The sequence below is a fragment of the Saccopteryx leptura genome, chromosome 3 (assembly GCF_036850995.1).
Source record: "Saccopteryx leptura isolate mSacLep1 chromosome 3, mSacLep1_pri_phased_curated, whole genome shotgun sequence".
Classification (NCBI taxonomy): domain Eukaryota; kingdom Metazoa; phylum Chordata; class Mammalia; order Chiroptera; family Emballonuridae; genus Saccopteryx; species Saccopteryx leptura.
This window is the reverse complement of record NC_089505.1, coordinates 345374261-345401689: the sequence shown is the minus strand read 5'-3', so window position 1 is coordinate 345401689 and position 27429 is coordinate 345374261. Positions and strand designations below refer to the sequence as shown.

General features: G+C 35.5%; 1 protein-coding gene across 2 annotated transcripts in view; it reads right to left on the bottom strand.

The window, feature by feature from the left end:
• The window catches only part of EMC2 (ER membrane protein complex subunit 2), a 58815-nt gene that overhangs the window by 16321 nt on the left and 15065 nt on the right, over positions 1 to 27429 (bottom strand). For both annotated transcript variants that reach the window (XM_066379355.1, XM_066379354.1), the window contains exons 2-7: positions 26569 to 26682; positions 25995 to 26059; positions 23617 to 23702; positions 15529 to 15586; positions 3858 to 3943; positions 3647 to 3706 (exon numbers count right to left, since the gene is read on the bottom strand). In XM_066379355.1, coding sequence (XP_066235452.1) covers positions 3647 to 3706; positions 3858 to 3943; positions 15529 to 15586; positions 23617 to 23702; positions 25995 to 26059; positions 26569 to 26682 — 469 coding nt within the window. The remainder of the gene's footprint in view (positions 1 to 3646; positions 3707 to 3857; positions 3944 to 15528; positions 15587 to 23616; positions 23703 to 25994; positions 26060 to 26568; positions 26683 to 27429) is intronic.

Below are 27429 nucleotides of genomic sequence, written 5' to 3'. Positions count from 1 at the left end.
GGTAACATAAAAACCAGTATGACAATCAAATCCAAAGGGACTGAGGAACCAAAACACCCTGCAGCTTACACCCAAATCACAGTATTTTAGATTTATGAAGGTTCCTATAGATAGACTCTTATCAAAGATCATGCAGCTAATTTAGCCTTTTCATTTCTTTATCCAAAACCTGGTTCTTGACATATGATTGGTATATAACAAATGACAGAATAAATGTCTAGAACAAAATTACTGACACAGTATTTATTTATCTAGCTGATATTTACTTATCATTCTGTAAGACAAGAAGAAAGTGGGCTCTAAACATGTAACGTCACCAAAAAGACAGTTGTTCCCTTCTAAATGTTTCCTTTACTCAATAAAGTTTTTGAAGTTCTTCTGTTCCTCACAAAAATGAATGTATTTGTCCCTAGAATGCTTTATCAACATTTGATTTTTCCTTATAACATTTTAATAATTCCATTTGTTATAAAATTTGACAGTAAGGCTGGACCTACAAAAAGAAACTGTCATAATTAACTTGTATGTACTACAAGCTGGTGCTTACTGATAAAACATCTAGTTTTAACTACAAATCAAGTAAAAAACTTAAGTGATTTTGTTTTTAAAATGTATTTTTGTTTATAATATATATTGATAATGCTAACATAAATTATAACTTTTATATTTAAAACAAGTATCTCAATATGGTCAATTGATTTAACATATACCATCTGAACAACTAAATTATAAATCAGGAGCAAACTTAAAGGTAATTTAAAGATATAAAAAAATACAGGGCAGAATTCTATATGCTCTTTTCTCTCTATAAAAGCACTGAATAGATTTATATGAACATTTTACTGTGGAAATTTAGAGTAGAATTTTCTATATCTAGACTAACAATGATACCTATGACCCTATAATATTTAAAATAGCTTATAAACTATTCATATGCAGAAATGTCAAAATGTTAAATACATCTAGCAATTCCTAAAATGCTACATTTTTGCCACTGTCTCTTTAAAAATGTGCTAAGCTACATTCCATAATAATTTACCACTTCTACAAAAAAAAAAAAAAAAGTCCTACCTGCTACAAAGACTTGCCCAAACAAGTAAAAATAAATTAAGTGAACAGATTCTGGCCTTCATTTCAAAAAATCTAAAAGATATTTATTTCTACATCCTCTAAATCTGAATATTCTTTCTAAGTGTTCAATTGAAAATAATAAATGGTCATTCTGTAAATGATCAGCTTTATTTAAGACCAAAAAGTTTTATGATACAAGATAAAAAAGAAATTCAAACACAATTATCATTTCTTCTAAAAAGAAATTTTTCAGGTGCTTTTCTGTCTTTGTGTATTTTAATTTCTTAGAATTTTTTCAGTTCATTTCTCTTAAGTGTACATTAACTCTCTCTCAATAACTTTAGAGAATCAAAACAAAGCAAAACTGAATACAACCATTATAAAGCGAAACAAATAATAACTTTAATGATAGCTTAAAAATAAAGTATAACCTCTTTAAGAACTAAATAAAAAAATATTATAAACACTCAGAACTAGGTGATACATTTATATATAGTTCTTAGAGGACAGAAAACATGAAAGCAATATAAATGGAAATATCTGACCATCTAAAATTAAAATGTGTCTGTATGTTTAAAAAATGACTATGAAAAGACATATAACAAGGATATATTTCTAAAAGAACAAAGGTTCCAATAACTTATATAAAGAACTCTTAAAGAATTTTTTAAAACGTGTACCCAATTTTCACCTACTAAAATTTGCAAAGATTAAAAAGAATGATAGCACCTGTGTCGTTAAAGGGACACCAATTATTGCTCTTGTGAGAGTGAACATTAGGAATGATTTATCAAAATCCCTAAAAATGTGCATATCACTTCATCAAGTAGTTCTACTTCTAAAATTTAGTCCAAAGAAATAATTAAAATAATCAGTACAGCATTATAGTGAGAATAAAAAACAACCTTTATATTCCCCTAGAAAATAAATTAAGAAAACTAGGTTACATTAATAAGATGAAATAATATAAAGCCATGGAAATCACACTGTGGATAATTTATTGTGATAAAAATTTTTGACAAAATATAACTAAATGAAAAGCATTAGGCGACAAAAGATAATTCTATTTTAGGTTTTAGTTTGTGTCAAGAGGCATTAAAAATAAAATATAAACTACAGTTAACTTAGGATGATGCAATTACACATACTTTTTGTCTTCATCTTTATTCTTTCTGGGGTTTTCCAAATTTTCTGTATTAGGTATTTAATTAAAAAAAATTTCCTTGATGATATGAAATATTTTTAACTGGTTTTAATCACAGATCTTCAAAAAGCATAAAAACATTTTAAATAACTGTCATCTGTTTTACAGACAAAATAAAACTTGTTTTTGCATTCTGAAAATTCAGTACATGTTATTTAATTTATATACTGCATATTTTATAAATACTGACTTATAAACTATGAAAATGACATTATCACCATTTAATACAAATATACTACCACTCTTACATACATAAACGAATCCTGAGTATGTTTACACACATGAACGCATAGCTTACACGTATCTTACTGAACATGATTTGGGAAATAATTTCATACAGGAAAACAAAGAGAATCTGATCGTCAAATGTGGTAGAGAACTGAAGACTGCTTCCCAGAATATAGTACATATTCATTATAAATGATGGCTATAATTTTAATTATAGCTCTCACTTGTATTAGAACTGTGCAGTTAACTATCTTAATTCTCCACTTCACATTACATATACAGCTCTGGGCAAAGACAAGAGACAAGTGTCTTCATTCTATTTTATTTCCTGTGTCAGCTATTTGTAGTACGAGAATGAGATTATTCATGTATAGCAAGAATATGTGCATGAGAATGTGATTCTATTCTCTCTATACGATGGAAAGAAACAATGTGATATACTTCAGATTTAGAAGAACTAAAAGAAAAAAAAGTCCTACTTCTAGATGGAGGTTAGCGTTAATGCTGTGATATTAGAAAACTTGCACTAAGACTGGGCTAATCCGCTCACACTGGGATTTCCTCCTGTCACTGCAGCAATAAAAAAGCTAACAAAAACATTAAATATCCAATAAGCCAGTTCCTACAGCATTCAACATTCTTGATTATTCTTGTTTTTTACCCAGGCAACAGAATGCTTCTACTTTGGAAAAGCTGATTCTCTTAGTACTAAGACTAATAAATGCATACAATTGACAGAATTTTTAAACAGCAGGGAGTATAATACTCTTTGTATTAAAAGAACAATTTAAAATCTAAAAATTCACAATTTTGATTCACTAAAAATAACCTTAGCTCAGCAAATACTGGCCTTTCTAATTCCAAAAAATGCCTTATGTATTTGAAAAAAAACCAAAACTTATTTCCCAAACAAAAATAATTTAGTAAAACATACACGACCTATTAAAGCAATTGACATATTATAACCAAACACATCGTTGATATGTTATTTTTTTCATTTAATTATTTTGTTCATTTAAAATGACACGACTCATACCTTCTCACCTTTTTGCCAATCCTTCGGAAACCACTAAACCTTCTCAACTTACACTAGTGATGAAAACTGTGCTCCTAACAAAGTTTTATATGTGCTTAACAACTTACTCATGTTCATTGATATAAAGTTCTGCAAGTTCATGCCAGGCTTCTTGGTCTCCAACAAATCTGGTGAGAGATAAAGGGAAAAAAAGTAAGTGTGTAGAAATGTGGTAAATAAACAGCATGGAGGCAAAAAGGAAAATCAAATGCAAATTCCATTTTAATTAAAAAAGATTTATCGGAATAACAAAACACAATCCTCTTGTAAGACACTCACTGTTCCAGATATTCATTCAGTTCCCGAATGGCCTCCACATTTTTTCCCTGGGCTTTTCGAATGGCAATCTTACGCTTTCTTGCAGCCTATGGGTTGACATTAATAAAGGATTAGGCACTCATGATTCTCTGGGTTTTTGTAAAGAAGGTAATTTGACTGTGCAAATTATTATCTCAATGCCAGTGAAACTCCATTGTAGAACTTCTGCTTAGTGGGAGTTTATAAACATACCCCATGACATCCCACCAGGGAATTCAAACATTCCTCTAACAATCACATACGCTTTACTTTTGATGTACACAATGTATGCATCATTTCATTCAAATAAATAACCATCCAGATTCTGATAATTACAAGCCAGCAGGGAATCCTAATCTTTATCCAGCCTAAAATCCTTTACTCTCGTCTCATTCATAAGATCTGTATCTTAAGAGACAGAGGGATAGTGGAGATTAGAAAATAAATCTCACCATGGCCACTTGAATGTCATCATACAAATATGGTTTCTGACAACTTTTTCCACAATTTTAAGACAACAATCTGCCTAGGAGTTGTTCAAATGATTAATATAGGTCCTATAAGACATATTTTAAAATTAACAAAACATTTAAACTTGCATTTAAATTTTTTTAAATAAATGTAAAAATCAATGACATTTATAAATTCATCAAATATGCCAAAATAATGAAAATATGAGAAAGATACATCAAATTTAAAAAAATAAAGATATCAAGGGAAGTGTGGCAACATGGAATAGATCGTAACACAGGCTGTAGCAGAGTGGAAGAGGTGGAGGTCAAAGCAAAGAGGGTCCCAGATGGGATACCTATACTAAAATAGGGCCAGTAGACATTAAAAAAACAAAGAGAAAATTGTGTTGAGGACACTGCTTATTGGGAGGAAGACTGGAGCAAGATATTTTTCAAATAATTTCACTATGTAAAACAATGAAAGTACCATAATATATGTAAAATTTAGAAAGTCTCAAGAATTCATAAGGAAAGTAGAATAAAAGTTCCAAAAGTAACTCAATTCTAAAGTCTTTAGGAAAAATATTAGATTTCAAATGAAAACCTTATTCGAAGTCTTTCTAAAAACAAGTGGGAAATAAATTAACATGTAATTATAAAACGGTTATCTTCTGGACATATAACAACTAATTTCACCAACATCATTAGAAACATATTTAATTGTTTATTCCTTTCATTTTTCATGACACGACTTCTTCTAAAGACAATATGGTAGAGAACAGGGTCTGGGTTTCAAAAGAAACCCTGAATTCCAAGTATGATCACTTACCAGCTCTCTAACCAAGGGCAAAATATTTAACGCCCACAAGCCTCAGTAACACCACCAATCTTCTAGGTATCAATATAAAGCAACTACATAATATTCAGAATATAATGGTATTAAATGAATTCTATCTTCCTTCTTTTTGCCTGTGTGTTTAATATTTGTGTTTTAAGCCTTGCCAAAAGCTCTCCCTATGAAATCTTTAAGGCACAGGCTTGGTTAGTTTGATATTGATGTCTTGCCCCAAACCGTACAGGACTTGCACTAGCTGAGATGAGACAGAGAAACTTGTTAAAAATATGCATTTAAGTATCAAAACTCAGACAAAAAAATCAAAGTATAAACATGAATAGCAACGATACTTCTATAATCATAGTAAGAGTAGGGTATAAACACTGCAGTGGTCACTATTATGCACAATATAAGTTTTGTGAAGAAGGGTGTACTAAAACACCTAATGTTGTTTACCTCATTTTCTCAATGATTTGACAACAGAACCATTCCTCTAATGCTGAACACACAACAATAAGTTTAGGTCAGCAGCATTCTGCAGAATACAGTTTATATAGTACTGCCATCAGGGTTCAAAGAAACTTAATACTTTAAATGCCTTTTTAAAAACAATTCTTTTATAAATGATGGAAAATAGAAATTTAAACTTAAATGCATCAAGAGGTAACACTAAAAGTAGGATCTAAAATTTGATTCCCATCTTAGATCCTCCTATAAAACTTATTGAAAAAAAACTGAAATATTGCAAATTAAATAATTTGTTTCTATTATTTTGAATTATGTATATCTGTAGATAGAATGTCATAATTTTTAATGAAAAACAAACTCAGTATTAAATTTGCAATAGCCTATTTTAAAAAATGTTTTCCATTTAACAAACACTTCACTGAAGTATAAGAAAAGATTTTAAATACAAGATTCTAATATTCAAACGGGGAAACATGCCCCAATGTTTCTACTATCTGAGTAGCACAGTGCTTAGTCATGGAAAACCTGGCCTTCAGCAGTACGTCTACTAAGATTCGGAAGATCAAAACAAACTTCTAAGTCATAATTAAAGTCAGACTTCTAATGAAACTCCATGGCAGCTTAAAAAACACCTACATGGCAATTACTACCACACAGGCAATAATAATATATTAAGTCACATACTACCCAGTCCTTTCCAGGTTTTGAGAAAAATAATTCCATGTTCTGACACAAGAACCAATCTCTATTTAGCATGATCATTTAAATGAACATTAAACGGGAATTCCATTTCTGGTAGAGATGAACAGGGACCAGATTTACCCTCTTGCCTAAAACAACCTAAGAGCTGGACTAAATATAAAAAACAACCATTTTTAAACTCCACGGTAACAGGTAGGACAAGATAGACTCCTGAGAGGCAGGAAACAAATGAGGTGAGTCCTCTTTTTATGGTCGTGGCTTGCTGCCTTGAGAGTTTCAAGGGTGCTGTGCAGAGAGAAGAGAAAACTAGGTTGAGCCCAACAGACAAGTTCAGGAGAAAAGCTGAGCGTCTGGAAAGGTAAGAAGCTGGCGTTCATAGGACAGAGCAATGGAGGGAAAATACAGAATAAGGACTCTGGAGGTTCCCCTTGAGGAGTACTCAGTTTTGTACTGATCAGTGCATGTGTATGGGGAAATGGGGAAACTACCCAAGCTAAAGAAAGAACCAGTAGAAAAGTTTAGGAGGAAAAGTGCTCAGAGCTCACACAGGCTGGATACAGTGCCCTTTTCTAACAGTCAAATTGGAAAGTGCTATGATTCCTGGGGTACTAAAGAGAGTACCCAGAGGATGCAATGGGGATTAGCCCTAGTATAAACACTGATTTGTTACAGTCTAGCGAAGGCACCAAAGGATCAAACTGTTGGCAAGTAACTTAACTGTATCCCACAAGAAAGCTCAATAATACTTTTTTAAATTTATTTTTATTTATTCATTTAGAGAGGAGAGAAAGAGACAGAAAGAGAGAGAGGAGAGATAGAGAGAGAGAAGGGGGGAGGAGCTGGAAGCATCAACTCCTATATGTGCCTTGACCAGGCAAGCCCAGGGTTTCGAACCGGCGACCTCAGCATTTCCAGGTTGACGCTTTATCCACTGCGCCACCACAAGTCAGGCAGAAAGCTCAATAATATTTATAGGAAACAAAATGAAAAGAGGCAAAGGAATGACAGTTTTGTTCACTCTCTTGATTGTGGTAACTGTTTCTCAGGTGTATTACAAATGTCTAAACTTTTCAATACCAAGTATGTGCAGTCACTTCTACATCATTTACATGGCAAACGATTTAAAAATAGCATTAATTCGACTAAATGTTAAGTAGAGGTTTTTTTTTTTTTTTCATTTTTCTGAAGCTGGAAACAGGGAGAGACAGTCAGACAGACTCCCGCATGCGCCCGACCAGGATCCACCCGGCACGCCCACCAGGGGAGACGCTCTGCCCACCAGGGGGCGATGCTCTGCCCATCCTGGGCATCGCCATGTTGCGACCAGAGCCACTCTAGCGCCTGAGGCACAGGCCACAGAGCCATCCCCAGCGTCCGGGCCATCTTTGCTCCAATGGAGCCTTGGCTGCGGGAGGGGAAGAGAGAGACAGAGAGGGAAAGCGCGGCGGAGGGGTGGAGAAGCAAATGGGCGCTTCTCCTGTGTGCCCTGGCCGGGAATCGAACCCGGGTCCTCCGCACGCTAGGCCGACGCTCTACCGCTGAGCCAACCGGCCAGGGCTAAGTAGAGTTTTAAACACCAATTTTCAACTGTATTTCTTTGTTACACTATTTTTTTCTTGTAAAATATGTCCCTGTTCTGAATTTTTCTAAACTTCTAGTTTGAATCTATCTTTGCAAAAGTCAGTTTACATCTTAAAAATGAAAAATGTGCCCTGGCTCAGCGGTAGAGCATCGGCCTGGCGTGCGGGGAACCCGGGTTCGATTCCCGGCCAGGGCACACAGGAGAAGCACACATTTGCTTCTCCACCCCACACCCCCTCCTTCCTCTCTGTCTCTCTCTTCCCCTCCCGCAGCCAAGGCTCCATTGGAGCAAAGATGGCCCGGGCGCTGGGGATGGCTCCTTGGCCTCTGCCCCAGGCACTAGAGTGGCTCTGGTCGCGGCAGAGCGACCCCCCCCCCTGGAGGGGCAGAGCGTCGCCCCTGGTGGGCAGAGCTTAGCCCCTGGTGGGCGTGCCGGGTGGATCCCGGTCGGGTGCATGCGGGAGTCTGTCTGACTGTCTCTCCCTGTTTCCAGCTTCAGAAAAAAAAAAGAAAAAGAAAAATGTTACACATTTTTAAGTGATTTTAACAATGGAGTTAGAATTTTTATTATAAAAATATAAAACTTCAAAAAGTTTTTATGGCCATGAATAAATCTTAATCAAAACTGCTACTTGCCTTATATAACATTATGTAACATTATATACAAGGGGGCTAACTAGCAATTTTTTCCTGAAAAGCAAGTCACATCTTAAAAAAATAGGTCACTTTAGCAGAGACACTAGCTTAAAAAGGATTAAAGGAGCCTGACCAGCCTGACTAGGCCGTGGCGCAGTGGATAGAGCGTCGGACTGGGATGCGGAGGACCCAGGTTCGAGACCCCGAGCTCACTAGCTTGAGTACGGGCTCATCTGGTTTGAGTAAAGCTCACCAGCTTGGACCTTGCTGGCTCGAGCAAGGGGTTACTTGGTCTCCACGGTCAAGGCACATATGAGAAAGCAATCAATGAACAACTAAGGTGTCGCAACGAAAAACTTATGATGGATGCTTCTCATCTCTCTCCATTCCTGTCTGTCTGTCCTTATCTGTCCCTCTCTCTGACTCACTCTGTCTCTGTTAAAAAAAAAAAATTAAAAAAAAAAGGAGCCTGACCAGGCAGTGGTGCAGTGGATAGAGCGACAGACTGGAATGTGGAGGACCCAGGTTCGAGACCCCGAGGTCGCCAGCTTGAGCACAGGCTCATCTGGTTTGAGCAAGGCTCGCCAGCTTGAGCCCAAGGTTACTGGCTCAAGCAAGGGGTCACTCAGTCTGCTGTAGCCCCCCACCCCCATCAAGGCACATATGACAAATCAATCAATGAACAACTAAGGAACTGCAACGAAGAATTGATGTTTCTCATCTCCCTCCCTTCCTGTCTGTCTGTCCCTATCTGTCCCTCTCTCTGACTCTGACTTCCCCACAAGAAGAAAAAAAAAGGATTAAAGGATTAAGGCCTACCAGCAAAATACAGTCTAGAACTCCTGCTGCTCCAGATGTTGGAACCCAAAGGCCAACAGAGGGAAAGCAGATTTCGGGTTCTCCTTAGACTAATAATGCCCATAACCCTGGGAAATGTGGCATTCTAAAAGCATCTTCGTCCTTGACATAAAGGTAATTACATCCAATTCCAAAAACAAGATTTTAAATATTCGATATAGCAAAACAGACTTCACAATTCAAAGCAAAAACCTCACCTTTCTGAAAAATAAAATTCATCTAAAGAGATAATAATTATATTTTCTTTTTGAAAGGCATTCATTCAATAGGTATTCATTGAAGGCCTACCATGTGCTACAGGCATTGTTCCATGCAATGAACATAATTTTTTCTCTCAAGGAGCTTTCAAAGGATAAAAACTCTACCGTTATTTTAAAAGCAAGCAAACAAAAAACTGACTGCTATTTGGGTAATCTAAGGGAAAAAAGCTCACAGTGAGCCCAGTTCAATATTCAACTTTGACAGGCAGGTGAGAAAAATTTTCACTTGAGAGTTACTCTTCTAAAATAACATTCACATCTAACTTTAATTATGTGTATACTTTTATTAGAAAATATACTTCATCCATTCCCATCCCCTCCAGTTCCACTTGTCCTAGGTTTGGATCCCTAAAGCCTCTGGTCTGAGACAGAACAACCTCCAAATTACTTACTTCACCTTCTTCAAACCATCTCCTACATAACTGACAAAGCTCTATCTAAAACTACCTGCGGGCATTTATTTCCCTAATCAAAATTTGACTTCACATTTTCCATTTTCTAATAATAAAAAGTAAAATTCTGAAGTGTAATATACCAGGTTGTTCACAAACGTAGACCTTCTTGTTGCATCTCTAGTTACTCTATACAATAAACCAACTCAGAGGTATAAACTATTGTTACTTTTTAAAAATGTTTTCATTTTATTGATTTCAGTGAGAGAGAAAGAGAGAGACAGGAACATCAAGCTGTTTGTGTGTGTGCCCTGACTGGGAATTAACCAGCAACCTCAGAGCTTCAGGACGAACCGCTAACCAACTGAGCTACCTGGCAGGACTAAAACATTGTTCCTCAGACATAAATGAGTGAGGCAGAAGGGGAGGCTAACCAGACAGAACCCCAGAACCATGCCCTCTCTTCAACCAGAACAGAAAAACATTTTTTCATTTGAAACAGGTGTTAAAGGAGACAGTTCAGAAAAAAAGTAAATGTCTTTTTAACCATATTAAAAGACATTCAACATCATTCACAATGCAAATTATAACAAGACAACATTTTAACCAATCAAACCAGCAAAGATTAAAAACAAAAATACTCTATGTGGGAGGATACAGGGAAAGCAGTACTTTCATATACAACAGAAAAGTGTAGGCAACTAAAATAACCTTTGTGGTGGGAAATTCGGTAACATCTATGAAAACTTAAAAGGTATGGAACCTGCTGACTCAGCTATTTCATTCTAGGAACATACCCTACAAATGACAACTACTGCAACACTACTTCTGGGAGGAAGATCAGAATCAACCTAAGGGATCACCAAAGGGGACTTAAACTGTTTTTCATCAAGAGACTACACATCAATGCAATGTAATACTATGCAGCGACTCAAAGGATGATGTAAAAGTTGTGCTGACACGGCATGATCTTTAAAATATACTGCTAGATGAAGTATGTCACCATTTGCATTTTTAACAATTCTCCCTGTCCAAAGGGATATACACATGTACATGCATATTAGTACGTGTATGAGAAGAAAAAAAAACTCTGGAAAAATGCATAAGAAATTATGAACAATTTTAAATAAGTGAAAGAAGACTTGAGATCAAGAATGGAAGGGAAGACTTACCAGTTTTCACTATACAATGTTTTGCATTGTTTCTAATTTTTAACATGGGGGAATTACTTTTTCAAAAGAATATTTCAAAACTTTTTAATAGATGGGGGAAAGGTATTCCACTCTTCAGCATTCTCACAAAGGAAAAATTTTTTAATTTCCATTCCAATCACTTTATTCTTTCTTTCCTAAGTAGCCCTTATGCTTTAATAATGTTAAAACTTACTCATGTCACTCATGAGATACTATAGCTTTGTTTCAAGCCACACATATTTCAAGGACTACAAGGCTCGAAAATCATGCAGCAAGTCTTCAAACAATCAGGATTTACTATTTCAAAGTCCATAAATCCATTCATTATATCATGCTACCTCCCTAAAAGTAAAGACAAGGATGGTGTCTAATTCAGGGGTCCCTAAACTTTTTACACAGGGGGCCAGTTCACTGTCCCTCAGACCTTTGGAGGGCCAGACTATAAAAAAAAACTATGAACAAATCCCTATGCACACTGCACATATCTTATTTTAAAGTAAAAAAAAACCAAAATGGGAACAAATACAATTATTTAAAATAAATAACAAGTAAATTTAAATCAACAAACTGACCAGTATTTCAATGGGAACTATGGGCCTGCTTTTGGCTAATGAGATGGTCAATGTGCTCCTCTCACTGACCACCAATGAAAGAGGTGCCCCTTCCAGAAGTGCGGCGGGGGCCGGATAAATGGCCTCAGGGGGCCGCATGCGGCCCGCGCGGCCATAGTTTGGGGACCCCTGGTCTAATTCATCCTTCTATTCCCAACACAAAGGACAATGCAAGCACTCAACAAATGTTTCTTAAATAATAATGAATGCAGATGAAAGGATGGAGAGCTCTTGAAAGCTTGAATGAACAGCCTCATTTCTATACTGGACATATAGGAACATAGATGCAAAACACCAGTAAAAGAACCATATAATCACTTAGTGCAAAAACTACAGTGTAAGAGCTTCAATTTTAACTATAGATGAAAACAAAACCGGACTTTCTCCTCTGAGATAACAGGGTTGCTTTGGAAAAGAAAACTGTGATGTCTTCTAAATAATTATTCAACTATTTAATATAAGTAAAGTCTTTCCCTACTATATTTTATAAGTTCTAGGCCTTATATGGTTTTACCTCCCTCAATGTCTACCTCAGTACTTTTGCAGTTAATAGAAACAGTGTCTTTAATCTTAGTAACACCACCCTATGGGGGCTCATGAAACATACTCAATTAACATTTACAGCAGGAGAGAAAAACAGGGGATATTAGACAAATATAATGCTCACAAAAACTAGGGGATATTTCAAAATGAAGATGAAACGATAAAATATCCCCTAAATTTTGTGAGCAGTATATTTTATAAAAGCAAAATACAGGCCCTGGCCGGTTGGCTCAGCGGTAGAGCGTCGGCCTGGCGTGCGGGGGACCCAGGTTCGATTCCCGGCCAGGGCACATAGGAGAAGCGCCCATTTGCTTCTCCACCCCCACCCCCTCCTTCCTCTCTGTCTCTCTCTTCCCCTCCCGCAGCCAAGGCTCCATTGGAGCAAAGACGGCCCGGGCGCTGGGGATGGCTCCTTGGCCTCTGCCCCAGGCACTAGAGTGGCTCTGGTAGCCCCACAGGGGCAGAGCATCGCCCCCTGGTGAGCAGAGCTTCGCCCCTGGTGGGCGTGCCGGGTGGATCCCGGTCAGGCGCATGCGGGAGTCTGACTGTCTCTCCCAGTTTCCAGCTTCAGAAAAATACAAAAAAAAAAAAAAAAAAAAAAAAAAAGCAAAATACATTTACCAGAGCTGAATTTAGCCACCTTGCTCTTAAACGTTTACCTAACAACTGAGGGATTTAGTTACTACCACTTCATATGTAGTCTACAAGGGGTGCCATGTGGATTTCCCTTTTGGCCAGTCTTAAAGTCGTAAAACACAGAAAGCACCACAAGGACAAAACAATGTGTAGCTATATATTATTTTAGATCTTAAAAAGTTTATTAAAAATATGATCAACTTAAACTGACCAAAGTAAAATGTTTGACTTTTAATTCTAAGAAAATAAATTACAAGCTATTAATTTTTAACTTAGTACGAGAAAAATATATGAAACTCATACTTTTCTCAGACATCTGATTTCATTTTTTCAATATATAGGGTGGGTTTGCAGTTGTGAATATATGAAACAGATTATTCTAATATTATTTATTAATTATTGCATTATTTATTAGTATTACAACTACTTTTGCCCTAACCTGTATGGTTGGGTAAAAAAATACCTTCAAAACTGTGGTAGTCTTTCTTATATTTGAAATAATTACATTACAAAATCTTAAAAAAAAAAAAAACAAGACCAGTGTTTTGTAAAAAGAATTTTTATTTCTTTATTACTGACTTGAGAGAAAGGAGAGAGAGAGAGAAAGAGGGGAAGGTACAGAAAGCATCAACTCGTGGTCCTGGCCAGTTGGCTCAGCGGTAAAGCATCGGCCCAGCGTGTGGAAGTCCGGGTTCGATTCCCAGCCAGGGCACACAGGAGAAATATCATCCATCTGCTTCTCCACCCCTCCCCCTCTCCTTCCTCTCTATCTCTCTCTTCCCCTCCCGCAGCCAAGGCTCCACTGGAGCAAAGTTGGCCTGGGTGCTGAGGATGGCTCCATGGTCTCTGCCTCAGGTGCTAGAATGGCTCCAATTGCAATGGAGCAATGCCCCAGATGGGCAGAGCATCACCCCCTAGTGGGCATGCCAGGTGGATCCTGGTTGGCGCATGAAGAAGTCTGTATGTCTGCTGCTCCCTCGCTTCTCACTTCAGAAAAATACAAAAAAAAAAAAGAAAGCATCAACTCGTAGTAGTTGCTTCCTGTATGTGCCTTGACCCTGCAGGCCCAAGGTTTTGAACCGGGGACCTTAGCATTCCAGGTTGACACTTTATCCACTGTGCCACCACAGGTCAGGCTATAAAAAATTATTTTACTAAGACAGATGGCAAGCTACTAGGATAGTTAAGAAAGAATCTTCACAAAATAATAAATCCTTGCCATTCAAATATCTACCAAAAAATAAAATCTGGAAAGTTTCCCTGGAGTGGAATAATATTAAAAACATAAAAATACAAAACATTTCAAAATATATACTGTGTCAAATCACCACATGTGTACCTTAAACTTACATAATGTTACTCATCAATTATATCTGAAAAAAACTCTATCTTTTAAGCAATATACGAAACTACTACTATACAGAATCAAAAGGGGCAAGCAGAGATCAGAGATTTATGACTGATGAATGCCTGGTTAATGCTATCTAGAAATTGTACACTTCAATATTAAATCATTTCCCAACATAGCATAAATAATTTATTTAAAATGAATCGAATTACTGATAGTTAATTATTAAACATTTCTGCATCTTATAATCTATAATTATATATTATAACATTTTTAAATATGCATTTTTAATGAAATACTGCTAAGAGAAAACCATGTCTTTGCATTATGTGTTAATATAAGAATTTTTTCTTTTATAAAAGGACAATCTAAATTCAAACTGGTTTTTGTTTAAAAATTCTAAGAAGATTTTTCTTTTAGCAAGTATATGTATGCATGGACATAACATAAAACATTTAAAATGCCTGATATGCTATCTAAAGTCTCTCTTTAATTTTTAATTTAATAAAAGGTAAATCTGAGGGAAGCCATTATATCAATAGTAAACTATCAATAAAATGTTCTCAACAGTAAAGTAATTATTTTTCACTGGAGTATTTTTAAAAAAATGATATCTGGAAAAAATATTCTGTCCAATAAAGTGATACAAAATTTGTTCAAAATCAGAATAAATTATATTTATGTTTCTTTCTTTCAATATATTTATAAATGATATATTCACTCTTATGCAAGTATAAGGCAGAAAAATGAAATCCAAAACAAAACACCTTTATTAATTCCATATACTAATTACTGAGATTGAGATGACTTCTTTCATTTTTCATAGACATAACTATTTTATAAACTTCAACAAAATATTACAAAAACACTGAGCTCTGCTGGGCTTTTATGCAAGCACATAAAATTATTTCTTCCTAAATTTCAACTATATAGTTTCTTTCTACTAAGAAAGCTGCTCATTAAGTCAAATTTTTCTAAAGATTTTTAAACCTATGTTTTTAAAATGGTTCATCATGAACTATTTAAAATACAAAGATAAAACAACATGGTTCGACATATTTTTCCATTATTTCCAAAATGAATTAAATTTGCCTTTTGAAATAAACTAGGTGATCTTCAAAATAATCAGCTAACTTACAGTGTTAGTTGGATCTTCATGTAGAATTCGATCATATAGCTGTACTGCATCATCATATCTATTTAAAAAGGAAAAGCAAATAAATCATGACCTTAAAATTTAGTGTCAAATAGTAAATATGAAAAACGATTAAACTGCCAGCACTTTGAATGTATTTACAATTGCTATCCAAAGGACTTCCGATATTCATATAACAGGAAAAGTTTGTTAACAGTGTCATTTTTATTTTTTATAGAAAAAAAGGTAACATAAAATATATATAGAAAAACTTACTTCAAAAACACACAGATTCAATTTGGCCTAAATACAAAGATAAAAAACTAGCCTCACAAAGAGATACCTCTGTGGTCTAGTTATATCTAGGAATCACAGCCAATAAAACGTAAGAAAAAGTTTCATTTTAACAAATACATTTACAAAGAAATGATCTATGTATTAATTCTCCTTTAATGAACATTTATAATAGCTTTTCTTAGTTGAGCTGATTCAGCTCATTAAGCGCCTATTAAGTACGCATACAATAATACTCTTTGCTGGGTTACAACTCAAGGGAAACAGCAAATTTATCAAAAAAAGGTAATCAAATATGACAGCACATTAACTAAGAAGCCAAAATTAACATTATAGAAAACCAAAGTAGGGATACATTAGAAATCACGTAAAGAACTTAACTATAGCCTGACCTGTGATAGTGCAGTGGATAAACGACAACCTGGAATTCTGAAGGTGCCACTTGGAAGCCCTCAGTTTGCCCAGTCGAGGCAGTTCAAGAAGCAACTACAAGTTGATGCTTCCCCCGTGTCCCCAACCCCCACCACCCACCATCTTTCTCTCTCTCCTAAGTCTAAAATCAATAAATAAAATCTTTAAAAAAAAGATTAAAAAAAGAACTTAACTATATATCTTATATATAATAATCTTGACTGGGATGCAAGGAAATAGCTGAGTAATTCTGAAATTCCTTCTAACAATATGCACAACCCCCAACTCCCTTCCAATCAGTTTCTCCACTTATGAATACAGATATTTAGAACAATGTTTAAAAACTTTTACCGCAGTGTTGCTAAAACCAGGAATAACAGATATAGTCTTAGGATCTCTTCAAAGTTGCCTACAAGACATTTTTCATTTTATATGTTTCTCTTAATGATATTCCTTTAAAGTTATCTCTTAATGACAGATAAGAATACTCAATATCATCATGTAACCCATCTTTTGACTATACACTAGCCCCCAAATTTTAATACCCAAGCCTGTGTTTGTAATTATGATCACACCAATAGGTAAGAGTACTTCAACTATAGCAGACACTAAAATAAATAATAAAATGAGACAATTTATAAATGTGTACATACCATGTAAAGGGCAAACCACATCCTTCCACACTGAGTCAATCAAGACTCAGCAGTACTTCAAATAAAAAAGTTAGTTTGGATATCAAATACATAACGTGACAGGTATGCTAGCCTCATAAGAGAATCTACAACTGAATGAGGAAACAAGATAAAATAATTAAATAATAATACGAAAAAAGTATACAAAGAAGAGCAAAATTAATGCTACAGAGCAGAATTCTCACAGGACAGTAAATGAGAATCACCTGGGAATCTTTTCCAAATATAATACCTCTGGAAAGATATTAAAAAATGACATGAAGAAAGATACGAAACCATACAGTTTGTTTTTTGCATTAATTTTGATTTTGAAAAAGAGCTTTGCATTTAAATATGATCTATTTTGATTAATGTATTTTCTTGTGCCCCTTATAAGCGCCTCCCTTTCCTCTCCCCAGGCCTGCCTGACCTGCAATGCAGTGTGTCTTAGGGAACGGGAGGGTTGGCGGGAGGGTTGGCGAGCCTGGGAAATCCGTGACACAGGAGGGGGTGAGAAGCTGACCTGTGATGTCAGCTCCTTTCTCTATGAGGCAGGAGGTAAACGCATCAGCTAAGGGTGGGGAGGACAGGTCTCGGGAGGGGGAAGACAGCACGGCTGGTGAAGAGACTGGGGAGGGAGAAGGTCCAGGACAAATGAAGGACAGTCACAGCATGGAGTGCCCTGCCCACAGCGAGATATTGCCGTGCGCAGTGTGTGTCACTCACTCCTGCAGCAGCCTGGCAGGAGCTCTAGGGGCAGAGAAGACAGGAGGGACTGAGGGAGGGGCTACTGGGAGGACAGGAACCGAGGAGAGGAGGGCAAGGGTCCAGATGATTCTCCCCTGAGACAGGGAGGGTCGGAAGAAAGGTTGGGTAGGATGAGAGGGTAGGGGGCGGGCAGGGTGGGCGGAGGAGTCTAGAAACATATACAGAGCTCGTGGTTGAAGAGTGAGCCATATGTTTTTTTGTTTGTTTGTTTGTTTTTAAAGATTTTAATTTATTCATTTTTAGAGGAGAGAGAGGGAGGAAGAGAGGTGGGTTAGAGGAGTAAGAAGCATCAACTCATAGTCGCTTCCTGTATGTATGTGCCTTGACCAGGCAAGCCCAGGGCCTCGAACCGGCGACCTCAGCATTCCAGGTCAATGTTTTATCCACTGCGCCACCACAGGTCAGGCCCATATGTTGTTTTTATAGTTGTACAAAAACTATACACATAAAACACTAATACCTAGTTTGTATTTGAACATATTTAAGTTAAACTATACCATAATTTAAAAAATCATTTATGTAAAACAAAAAGAAAAAGAAAAAAAAGAAAAGAAAAAATAATTTATGTAAAAAGTGAGTGTTGTGTGTCAACTTGACTGGCCGCTGCGTACCCAGATTAAACCTTATTTCTGGGCATGTCTGAAGGTGTTTCAGGATGAGGTTAGCATTTGAATCCATAACTCAGTAAAAGCAGATTGTCTGTCCAACGTGGGTGGGCACCATCTGATCACCTGAGGGCCTGATTAGAACAAAAGTGGAGAAAGGAAGAAGTCAACCCATTTTACTGCCTCACTTCTGAGCTGGGACTTCTCATCTCATCTTCCCCTATCCTCAGACTGAGATGTATACCACTGGCTCCCTTAGTTCTCAGTCTGCAGACTGGGACTCAGACTGAATTACAGCACAAGCTTAACTGTGTCTCTAGCTTGCAGACAGCAGATCCTGGAACTTCAAAGCCTCTAAAATTGTAAGCCAATTCCTCACAATAAATATTCATTTTCATTTGTGTGTGTGAATATATATATATATATATATATATATATATATAATATATGGTCTGTGTGTGTGTGCATATGTACATATATGTCAGTATGTGTGTGCACAGGTATGTGTGTGTATATATATATATTTGATTTTTTATATTTGATTCTTTATCAAATATACTTGATTCTTTATCTCTAGAGAATCCTAATACATTGAAGGTCCACAAAAATTTACCTTTAGTCAATAGTGTTCTCATACCTACCTGTCTTTTTATCTGCAGAGATTTTTTCCCCCCGAGTGAGAAGCTGGGGGGAGGCAGAGAGACAGACTCCTGCATGCGCCTGACCAGGATCCACCCAGCATGCCCACTGGGGGTGACGCTCGGCCCCTCTGGGGCATTGCTCCGCTGCAACTGGAGCCATTCTAGTGCCTGAGGTAGAGGCCATGGAGCCATCCTCAGTGCCTGGGCCTACTTTGCTCCAATGGAGCCTTGGCTGTGGGAGGGGAAGAAAGAGATAGAGAGGAAGGAGAGCGAGAAGGGTGGAAAGGCAGATGGGCGCTTCTCCTGTGTGACCTGGCTGGGAACTGAACCCTGGACTTCCACAAGCCGAGTGATGCTCTACCACTGAGCCAACCGGCCAGGGCCTATCTGCAGAGATTATTAAAGAAAAACCTGTATTACACCCAAACAGACTGATTTCAGTAAAGTGGAAACCAAGCAACTACATATTTTTTTAAATTCCACAGATTCTAATTTACACAGTCATGACTGAGTATCTATGATTAGTGATCCTATTTGATGAAGATAACATATACAGTATAATAGCCACTCCTTTAGATAAAAACATTAAAACTTTACTAAATAAAATGGTGATTTAAGTTTCAAAGAATAAGGCTTAATAAAAATTAAACTTTCGCCTGACCAGGTGGTGATGCAGTGGATAAAGCATCGGACAGGGACACATAGAACCAAGGTTTGAAATCCCAAGGTAGCCCGTATGAGTGCAGGCTCATCCGGCTTGAGTGTGGGCTCACCAGCTTGAGCGCAGGGTCGCTAGTTTGAGCATAGAATCACAGACATGACCCGATGGTCGCTGGCTTGAGCCTAAGGTCGCTGGCTTGAACAAGGAGTCACTTGCTCTGCTGTAGTCCCCCAGTCAAGGCACATATGAGAAAGCAATCAATGAACAACTAAAATGCCACAGCAAAGAACTGATGGTTCTTATCTCTTTCCCTCCTGTCTGTCCCTATCTAGCCTCTGTCTCTCTACAAAAAAAAAAGAAAAAAGAAAAAAATTAAACTTTACTGGGTATCTTAGAATACTTGAATTAATACTTAAAAAATAAATTATTGCTACTATATCAATATTTTGTATGGTTGGAAAAGGGTAGAGGAATTATATATATAAAAATGTATGCTTTCGAAACTAGCACCTCTAGAATCCTTACAACATAATTTTAAAAATCATTTCCCTTGAACTGTGGAATGTGGTTTGCTATTCATGTATTTTAGGAATGATCTAGAAATTCATACTACTTGAAATAAAACAAAAAGTAATATCGAGTAGAACACAGATTCAGGAGCAATCCTTTCAGATTTTATCCACTCCGTCCTGATTCAAAATTAGTTTCTGCTAACCTAAATTATCTATGCTCTTTGCTTACTTGCAGAGAGGATCCAAAGAGATTAAAATGTACACACACACAAACATATAAGCCCAGGAGTGAAGAGTTTGAGAAAAAGTATATCAATAAATCTGGTTTAAAAAAGCTACTACAATTGAAGTACAATTTAACTGTCTTAACCTGAACCACCAAGCTAAAAAGGTGAGAAGTAATAAACTAATTCCAAAGTTCTTATGTAAATTCAAAGAACTCAGAATAGACAAAATAATCTTGGGGAAACAAAGAAAAAAGATCAAGGACTCACAATGCCCAATTTCAGAACTTAATACAAAGCCATAACAACAATACAGTGTAGAATCAATACGGTGTAGCATATGATAAACTATATAGATTAATGAAATAGAATGAAAAGCCTGGAAATCAACCCTCATATTTACACTTAATTGATTTGCAACAAGGGTGCCTAGACAAATTGTGCTGAGACAATTGAATATTCACATGAAGAAGAATGATGATAGGTACTTACCCCATACCATAAAAAATATTAAATCAAAATGGGTCAAAGACATAAATATATAAACTAAAACTACAAAATTCTTAGAAGAAAAATTAAGTATCATCTTTGTGACCTTGGATTAGACAATGGTTTCTAGATATGACACCAACAGCAAAAGAAAGAAAAAGAAAATAAACAGGACTTTATAAAATATCAAAAACATTTGTAATCAAGGACATCATTAAGCCAGTGATTTTCAAATGGTGTGTCACAAGAATTTTTAAAACATGCAATACCTGACTAGTCAGTGGCACTGACCTCTTTTCCTTTAGGTTGTCAAAAAATGTCAATAGTCAATACAACAATGTTTGTCTGGTGTGAATAATCAAAATTATACCTATATTTTTGCCAGTGCCCCTGACTAAATAGTCAGATATTGCAGGTTTCAAAAATTCTTGTGACACACCAGTTGAAAATCACTGCATTACACTAATAATGATTTATCAGAAAGAGAAATCAAGAGAACAACCCTAGTTACAACTTCATCAAAAAGAATAAAATATTTAAGAATAAATTTAACCAAAGAGGAAAAAGCCGTGTACACTGAAAACTATGACATTGATGAATAAAAACATTGAAGACACAAATAAATTAAAAGACTTCTGTGCTCATGAATTGAAAGAACTAGTGTTAGTACAAATGCTGATACTACCCAAAGCAATTTACAGTCAGTGCAAACCTCAAAAAAGTTCCATTGGTACTTTTAACAGAAATAGAACAAATTCCAAATTATGTGTGGAAGCACACAACCCCAAAGAACCAAAGCAATCTCGAGAAAAAAGGACAAAGCTGGAGGCATCTCATTCTTCTTAATTATCAAACTATGATATATTATAGTTTGTAATAGTCATAGTAATAAAAACAGTACAATATTGGCATAAAGAGACACATAGATCAATGTAACAGAATAGAGACTTCAGAATTAAACCCACACATGTATGGTTAATTAATTTACAACAAATGCACTAAGAGTATACAATGGAGGAAAAATACTCTCTTTAAGAAAGTGTTAAAAACTGGACAGCCACATGTAAATGAAACTGGACCACTACCTTACACCATACACAAAAATCAACTCAAAATGGATTAAAGACCTGAATATAACACCTGAAACCATAAAAATTCCTAGAAAAAAACATAGGGGGTAAACTGATATTGGTCTTAGTGGTGGTTTTTTGTATTTGACACCAACAGCAAAGGTAGCATAAGAAAAACTAAACAAGTGAAAGTATATCACACACAAAAAAACTGCTGTACAGCAAAGGAAACATCAACAAAATAAAGAGGCAACCTATGGAACAGAATAAAATAGAAATCATATACCTAAACAGGGGTTAATATCCAAAAGATATAAAGAATTCATATAAATCAATAGTAAAAAAAGAACAATCCAAGTATAAAATGGGCAGAGACTCTGATAAATATCTTTTCAAGACATACAAATGGTCAACAGGTTCATGAGAAGATACTCAACATCATTGATCATTAGAAAAATGGAAATCAGAACCACAATCAATGAGATATCAGCTCACACCTGTTAGAATGGCAAGTACCAAAAAGACAAGGCATAAGTGTTGGCAAGAACGTGAAGAAAAGAAAACACTTGTTCACTGTTCATGGCATATAAGTTGGTATAATGACTATGAAAAATCAATATGGAGTTTCCTTAAAAAGTTAAAAACAGAACCACCATTTAATCTCACAGTTCCACTTTCTGGGTATGTACCTGAAGGAAATAAAAGCACTATCTTAAAAAGATATATGCACCCTAACATTCATGAAATTTATAACAGCCAAGACAAAGAACAACCTAAGTGTCCATCAAATGATGAATGAGGTTGTGACACATATACAATGTAATATTATTCACCAATAAAAATGACGGAAATTCTGCCATTCATGACAACCTGAATGGACCTTGAGGAGATTATGCTAACTATAGTAAGTCAGACAGAAAGACAAGTACCGTATGATTTCACTTATATGTGGAATCGAAAAGACCCTGAACTCATAGATACAGAAAACTTAGGTGGTTGCCCAACTGGGCATAAGAAATGGGTGAAGATGGTCAAAGGTACTAACTTTCAGTTACAAAATACATAAGTAAGTCCTGGCGCTGTAATGTTCAGCATGGTTACTATAGTTAACAAAACTGCGTGGTGCATATAAAGTTCCTAAGAGAATAGATCTTAAAAGTTCTCATCACAAGAAAAATTTATGACAATGGGTGGTAACAGATGTTAACTAAAGTTACTATAATCATTTCATGATACATATATCACATCATTATGTTGTACACCTGAAACTAATATAATACATTGTTATGTGTCAATTATACCTCAATAAAATAGTAATAATAATAAATAACCTTTAGTGTCTATGAAGGTCCTACATATATATCATTACTAATTGCCAAAACAATCCTGAGAAGGTATATTCTTGCTTTACAGAGGAATAAGGCTAAAAACCTTAAGGTTAAGTAATTTGCTTGGTAAATGGCTAATAATTCTTGGATCCAGGACTTTGAAATCAATTCTTATTCTAAAGTATAATCTCATTTCATCAGACCAGAGATGGTAAGTGGATTACAATTTTATGTCAAATCCTATTTACTGAGAAGTAAAGGCCAGGATTTATGCTGAAAAGTACCCTGACATTACTCTGAATCTCAGGAGCAAGAAATCTTACACAATCAATGATGATGCCATAAGCATAGAACAGAAAGGTAGGCCCATGCTTGACATTTTAAAATGGGATCACATGGCTTACAAGATTCAGTTACCTTTCCATAGCTTCAAATCTCATGCCCGTTAGTCGCTTGACTCTGTGACTGCCAGGGAACTGTCTTCTCAACTCCTGTAGACAAAACTAAAAACAAATTGGTAAAGAAGACTTGTAGAAATATTACCTAACTAAACAGGCTACAAGAAACAGCCTACATAAGTCTTCACTGTATATCTTCCTAAATCATTTCATTAGTGTGATCTAATGACATGAAGTGAAATTAATCTAATGAATAATGGGTTAAAGGAGAACCCTGAAATTACAGTCAGAGAAACAATCAGTTCTCAGACATGAGTCACACTAGTAACTGAAAAACTGAGCAGAACGTGTGCCAACTAATAACTGTTCAACTACTACCATGTTACTCCTCCTTAAAAATGGCTTAAAAATGTGTCAGGCCCCACTTAAATGCCTACAACAGTTTCCTGGTATCTTCTAACTATTCATAGGCATTCTTTAGATAAAAATTAAGTTCTTTGGTAGTACTCTCAAGTCCCTAGCAACTACTACTAACACGTTGTTTGATTTTTCATAGTTGAAGTCATTACTAATCTTGTCAGTAGACACTTCCTGATTTGGGGTCATAAAATACAGACACCAAATCTATGAAATATCAATCTCCTTTAGGCAGATATCCAGAATTCACCCATTGACAAATTTAAAAAGTTAAATATTTATTGAGTACCTACTCTGTTCTCTGCAACATATGAGAGATTATAAATCTTGGATGTGCTAGAAATGGTAAGGATTATAAAATGGTCTATTCTAGTGCTCCAAAGCATAAGTAACCAAATAAGTTTTAATATGATCTGGAGGTATAGCTTCAAAGTGTGTAGCTGAAAATTTGCCCTGCTAAGAAAAATATTCAAGTTAGTCAAAACTGAAAATGATGTTCATTTATGTCTTTGACATAAAGCAAAATTCATAATATAAGGTCAATCAAACTGACTAGTAGACATTCTGAAACATTAAAAAATAAATAACATTAGCCCTGGCTGGTTGGCTCAGTGGTAGAGCGTTGGCCCGGCGTGCAGGAGTCCCGAGTTCAATTCCCAGCCAGGGCACACAGGAGAGGCGCCCATCTGTTTCTCCACCCCTCCCTCCTCTCCTTCCTCTCTGTCTCTCTCTTCCCCTCCTGCAGCCAAGGCTCCATTGGAGCAATGTTGGCCCGGGCACTGAGGATGGCTCCATGGCCTCTGCCTCAGCTCTAGAATGGTCCTAGTTGCAACAGAGCAACGGCCCAGATGGGCAGAGCATCACCCCCTGGTGGGTATGCGGGTGGATCCCGGTCGGGTGCCTGCGGGAGTCTGTCTGACTGCCTCCCCATTTCCAACTTCAGAAAAATACAAAATAAATAAATAAATAAATAAATAAATGTTACCAAAAAATGCTATCTAATTTGATCTCCTGCTTTATCTGTATTATTATCTAATTTGACCTCCTAATTTATCAAATGGTTTTGGCTATTTAAAAAGTAAAACTCAAAATTTTCCCTCAAGAAATATTAAAAAAAGCTATGTGTCACGGGTTCTAAAGGTAATACAAAAAGATTGTATTTTTCACCTCTGGCAGCTCCACTAGAATTCTGTGAATAGCCAACCTAATGTAAATTACCTTGGAAAGAATAATGCTAATTCAGATATGCATATGTTCCCCTGGTATTTCTATTTTCTGTTTCTGTGTAATACTTACTGGCTTACATGATGAAGGAGTATGAAGTAGACTTAAGAATTCAGAATTATAGAAACAAAAGAACAGAGAGCTGTTTCCTGATTTACAAAATGAATATGATGATAATATTAAACACAAATCAAGAAATAATTGTGAAAATCAAATAAAGTATGATACAAAGCATTTAGCATTATACCTAGCAAATGAGTGTTCAAAATAAAGCTACTATCATTCTTCCATTTTAAAAGCAGTATTAGTAATTTAAGTCATGCTCTGTACATGTTAGGACTTTCTAATATTTTAAGGTATGTAATTACAATACTGCAAAACAGTATATAACAACATATACTATGGAAGTCATTCAACAACCTAAAAGATAAAGTTGTTTTAAACTATCTGCTTCTTATAAAAAACTCTATAATACAGCATAATTTACCCAGTAAGTGGATAACCTTTACCAATCAATTTACCCTCTTCAGTAAAAATGGGATACTAAGTATCTATGTCTCAGGAGTATTTAAAAGATTGAAGAATATTACTGTGTTTCAAGTACCTAGTTAGTCCTACCTACTCATAAGAGTAGCTTTGACAACCAGCTATAGAAAACATTCTATATAAGCCATATACTAAGTCTTAACTGCTTATATATAGATATAATGCATGAAGTATATTAAATGTAAAATAAAATATAATTTAAATACCTACCAATGCCAAGTCATCTCGACCAAAGTCTAGGGCTGCAATCATCACCTGTTCATATATGATCCAAACTAGATACATATAGAGAGAAAAAAACTAAGTTTACTATAAAAATCTCCCAACAGAAACTAGATAATAAATTATTCTCATTTGATAATATAGAAAATAGTACTTTTAACTGAAAACTGATTTACTGTATTATATCAGCAATTAAAGAAAGCATCCTTATATGTTTCAGTATTGTAAAATATTTTAATAAAGTAAATCAAGTAAAAAAATTTTCCAGTTATCTAATACCTTCACTGTTCTAAAGGGTTCTTGATGAAATAGATTTTCACCAGACCAGGACTGAAGCCCTGTGGGCTTTAAAACAAAAACGCCTATTTTTATAGCTTCAGTACTAACAAAAATTAGAAAGCCTTCTCAAAGTATCATAAGTCTTCCCGAGAATATTTTTAAAGTGACAAATCACAGACAGACTGATTTAAACACCAGAAAAAATAACAAAAAAAAATTTTTTTAACTAAGAGCAGTAAATGAATATGTGCTGAGCATAAGTATAAAAAATTTAAAAACTTACTATCATCTCCAAGCTTCGAAGCATATTCATTAATTAATTCCTCTCCAACTTCCACAATTTGCTCACTATTTCTTGAGTTTTCTTCTCTCCATTTTCTCATCTTATCTCGCATTTCTGAAAACCAAAAGACTTATTATATATATTTGATCAATGTCAAAAAAATTCACAAAATGAAGTAAACTTTTTTGATACAGAAAATAAACTCACACTCACATAAAAGTCCATGTATCTCAAAATTCATAAACCAGAATATCAATTTAACAAGAAAAACAGATACTTTGGAAGACTGCAAGTGCATTAAAACTACTTTTAAAAGAAATGAATGGCATGGATCCACTACAAAGATCCTCTATTCCTTTAAGCAACTGCATATCTTAACACTTTTTCAGGTTAACATTTTTTTCAATGTTCAGAATTTGATAAAAGCGAGGAATTATTTTCCCAGACAAATTCACAAAAACAATATAAAGAAATCTCAAAAATTCAAAGTGCACCAGAAGTTGACCCACTGACTCAAGAATATAAAGTTTTCATAATCAGGGTATCATAATAGGCTATCAGCACAAAAAGGATATTCACCACAAAACTTCCTTAATAACATTAATATAACATCACATAAATGTATAAAGATATACAACTATGCTAAAAAACAAAGAGCAAAAAATCAGAACAAAGGACATCTTTTGATTATATTTACAGTAAGAAATAAAATGAATAATTTAAGGTCAAAAACACTAGCAAACAACAAAGCCAAGAGAACAACTTTGCATACTGTAATACAATAGAAAACTCAAGTTTTAAAGAACATTTTGATAATAATAGAATGGGTTGGGGGACAGTACCTAATCCAGTAAACAAAAG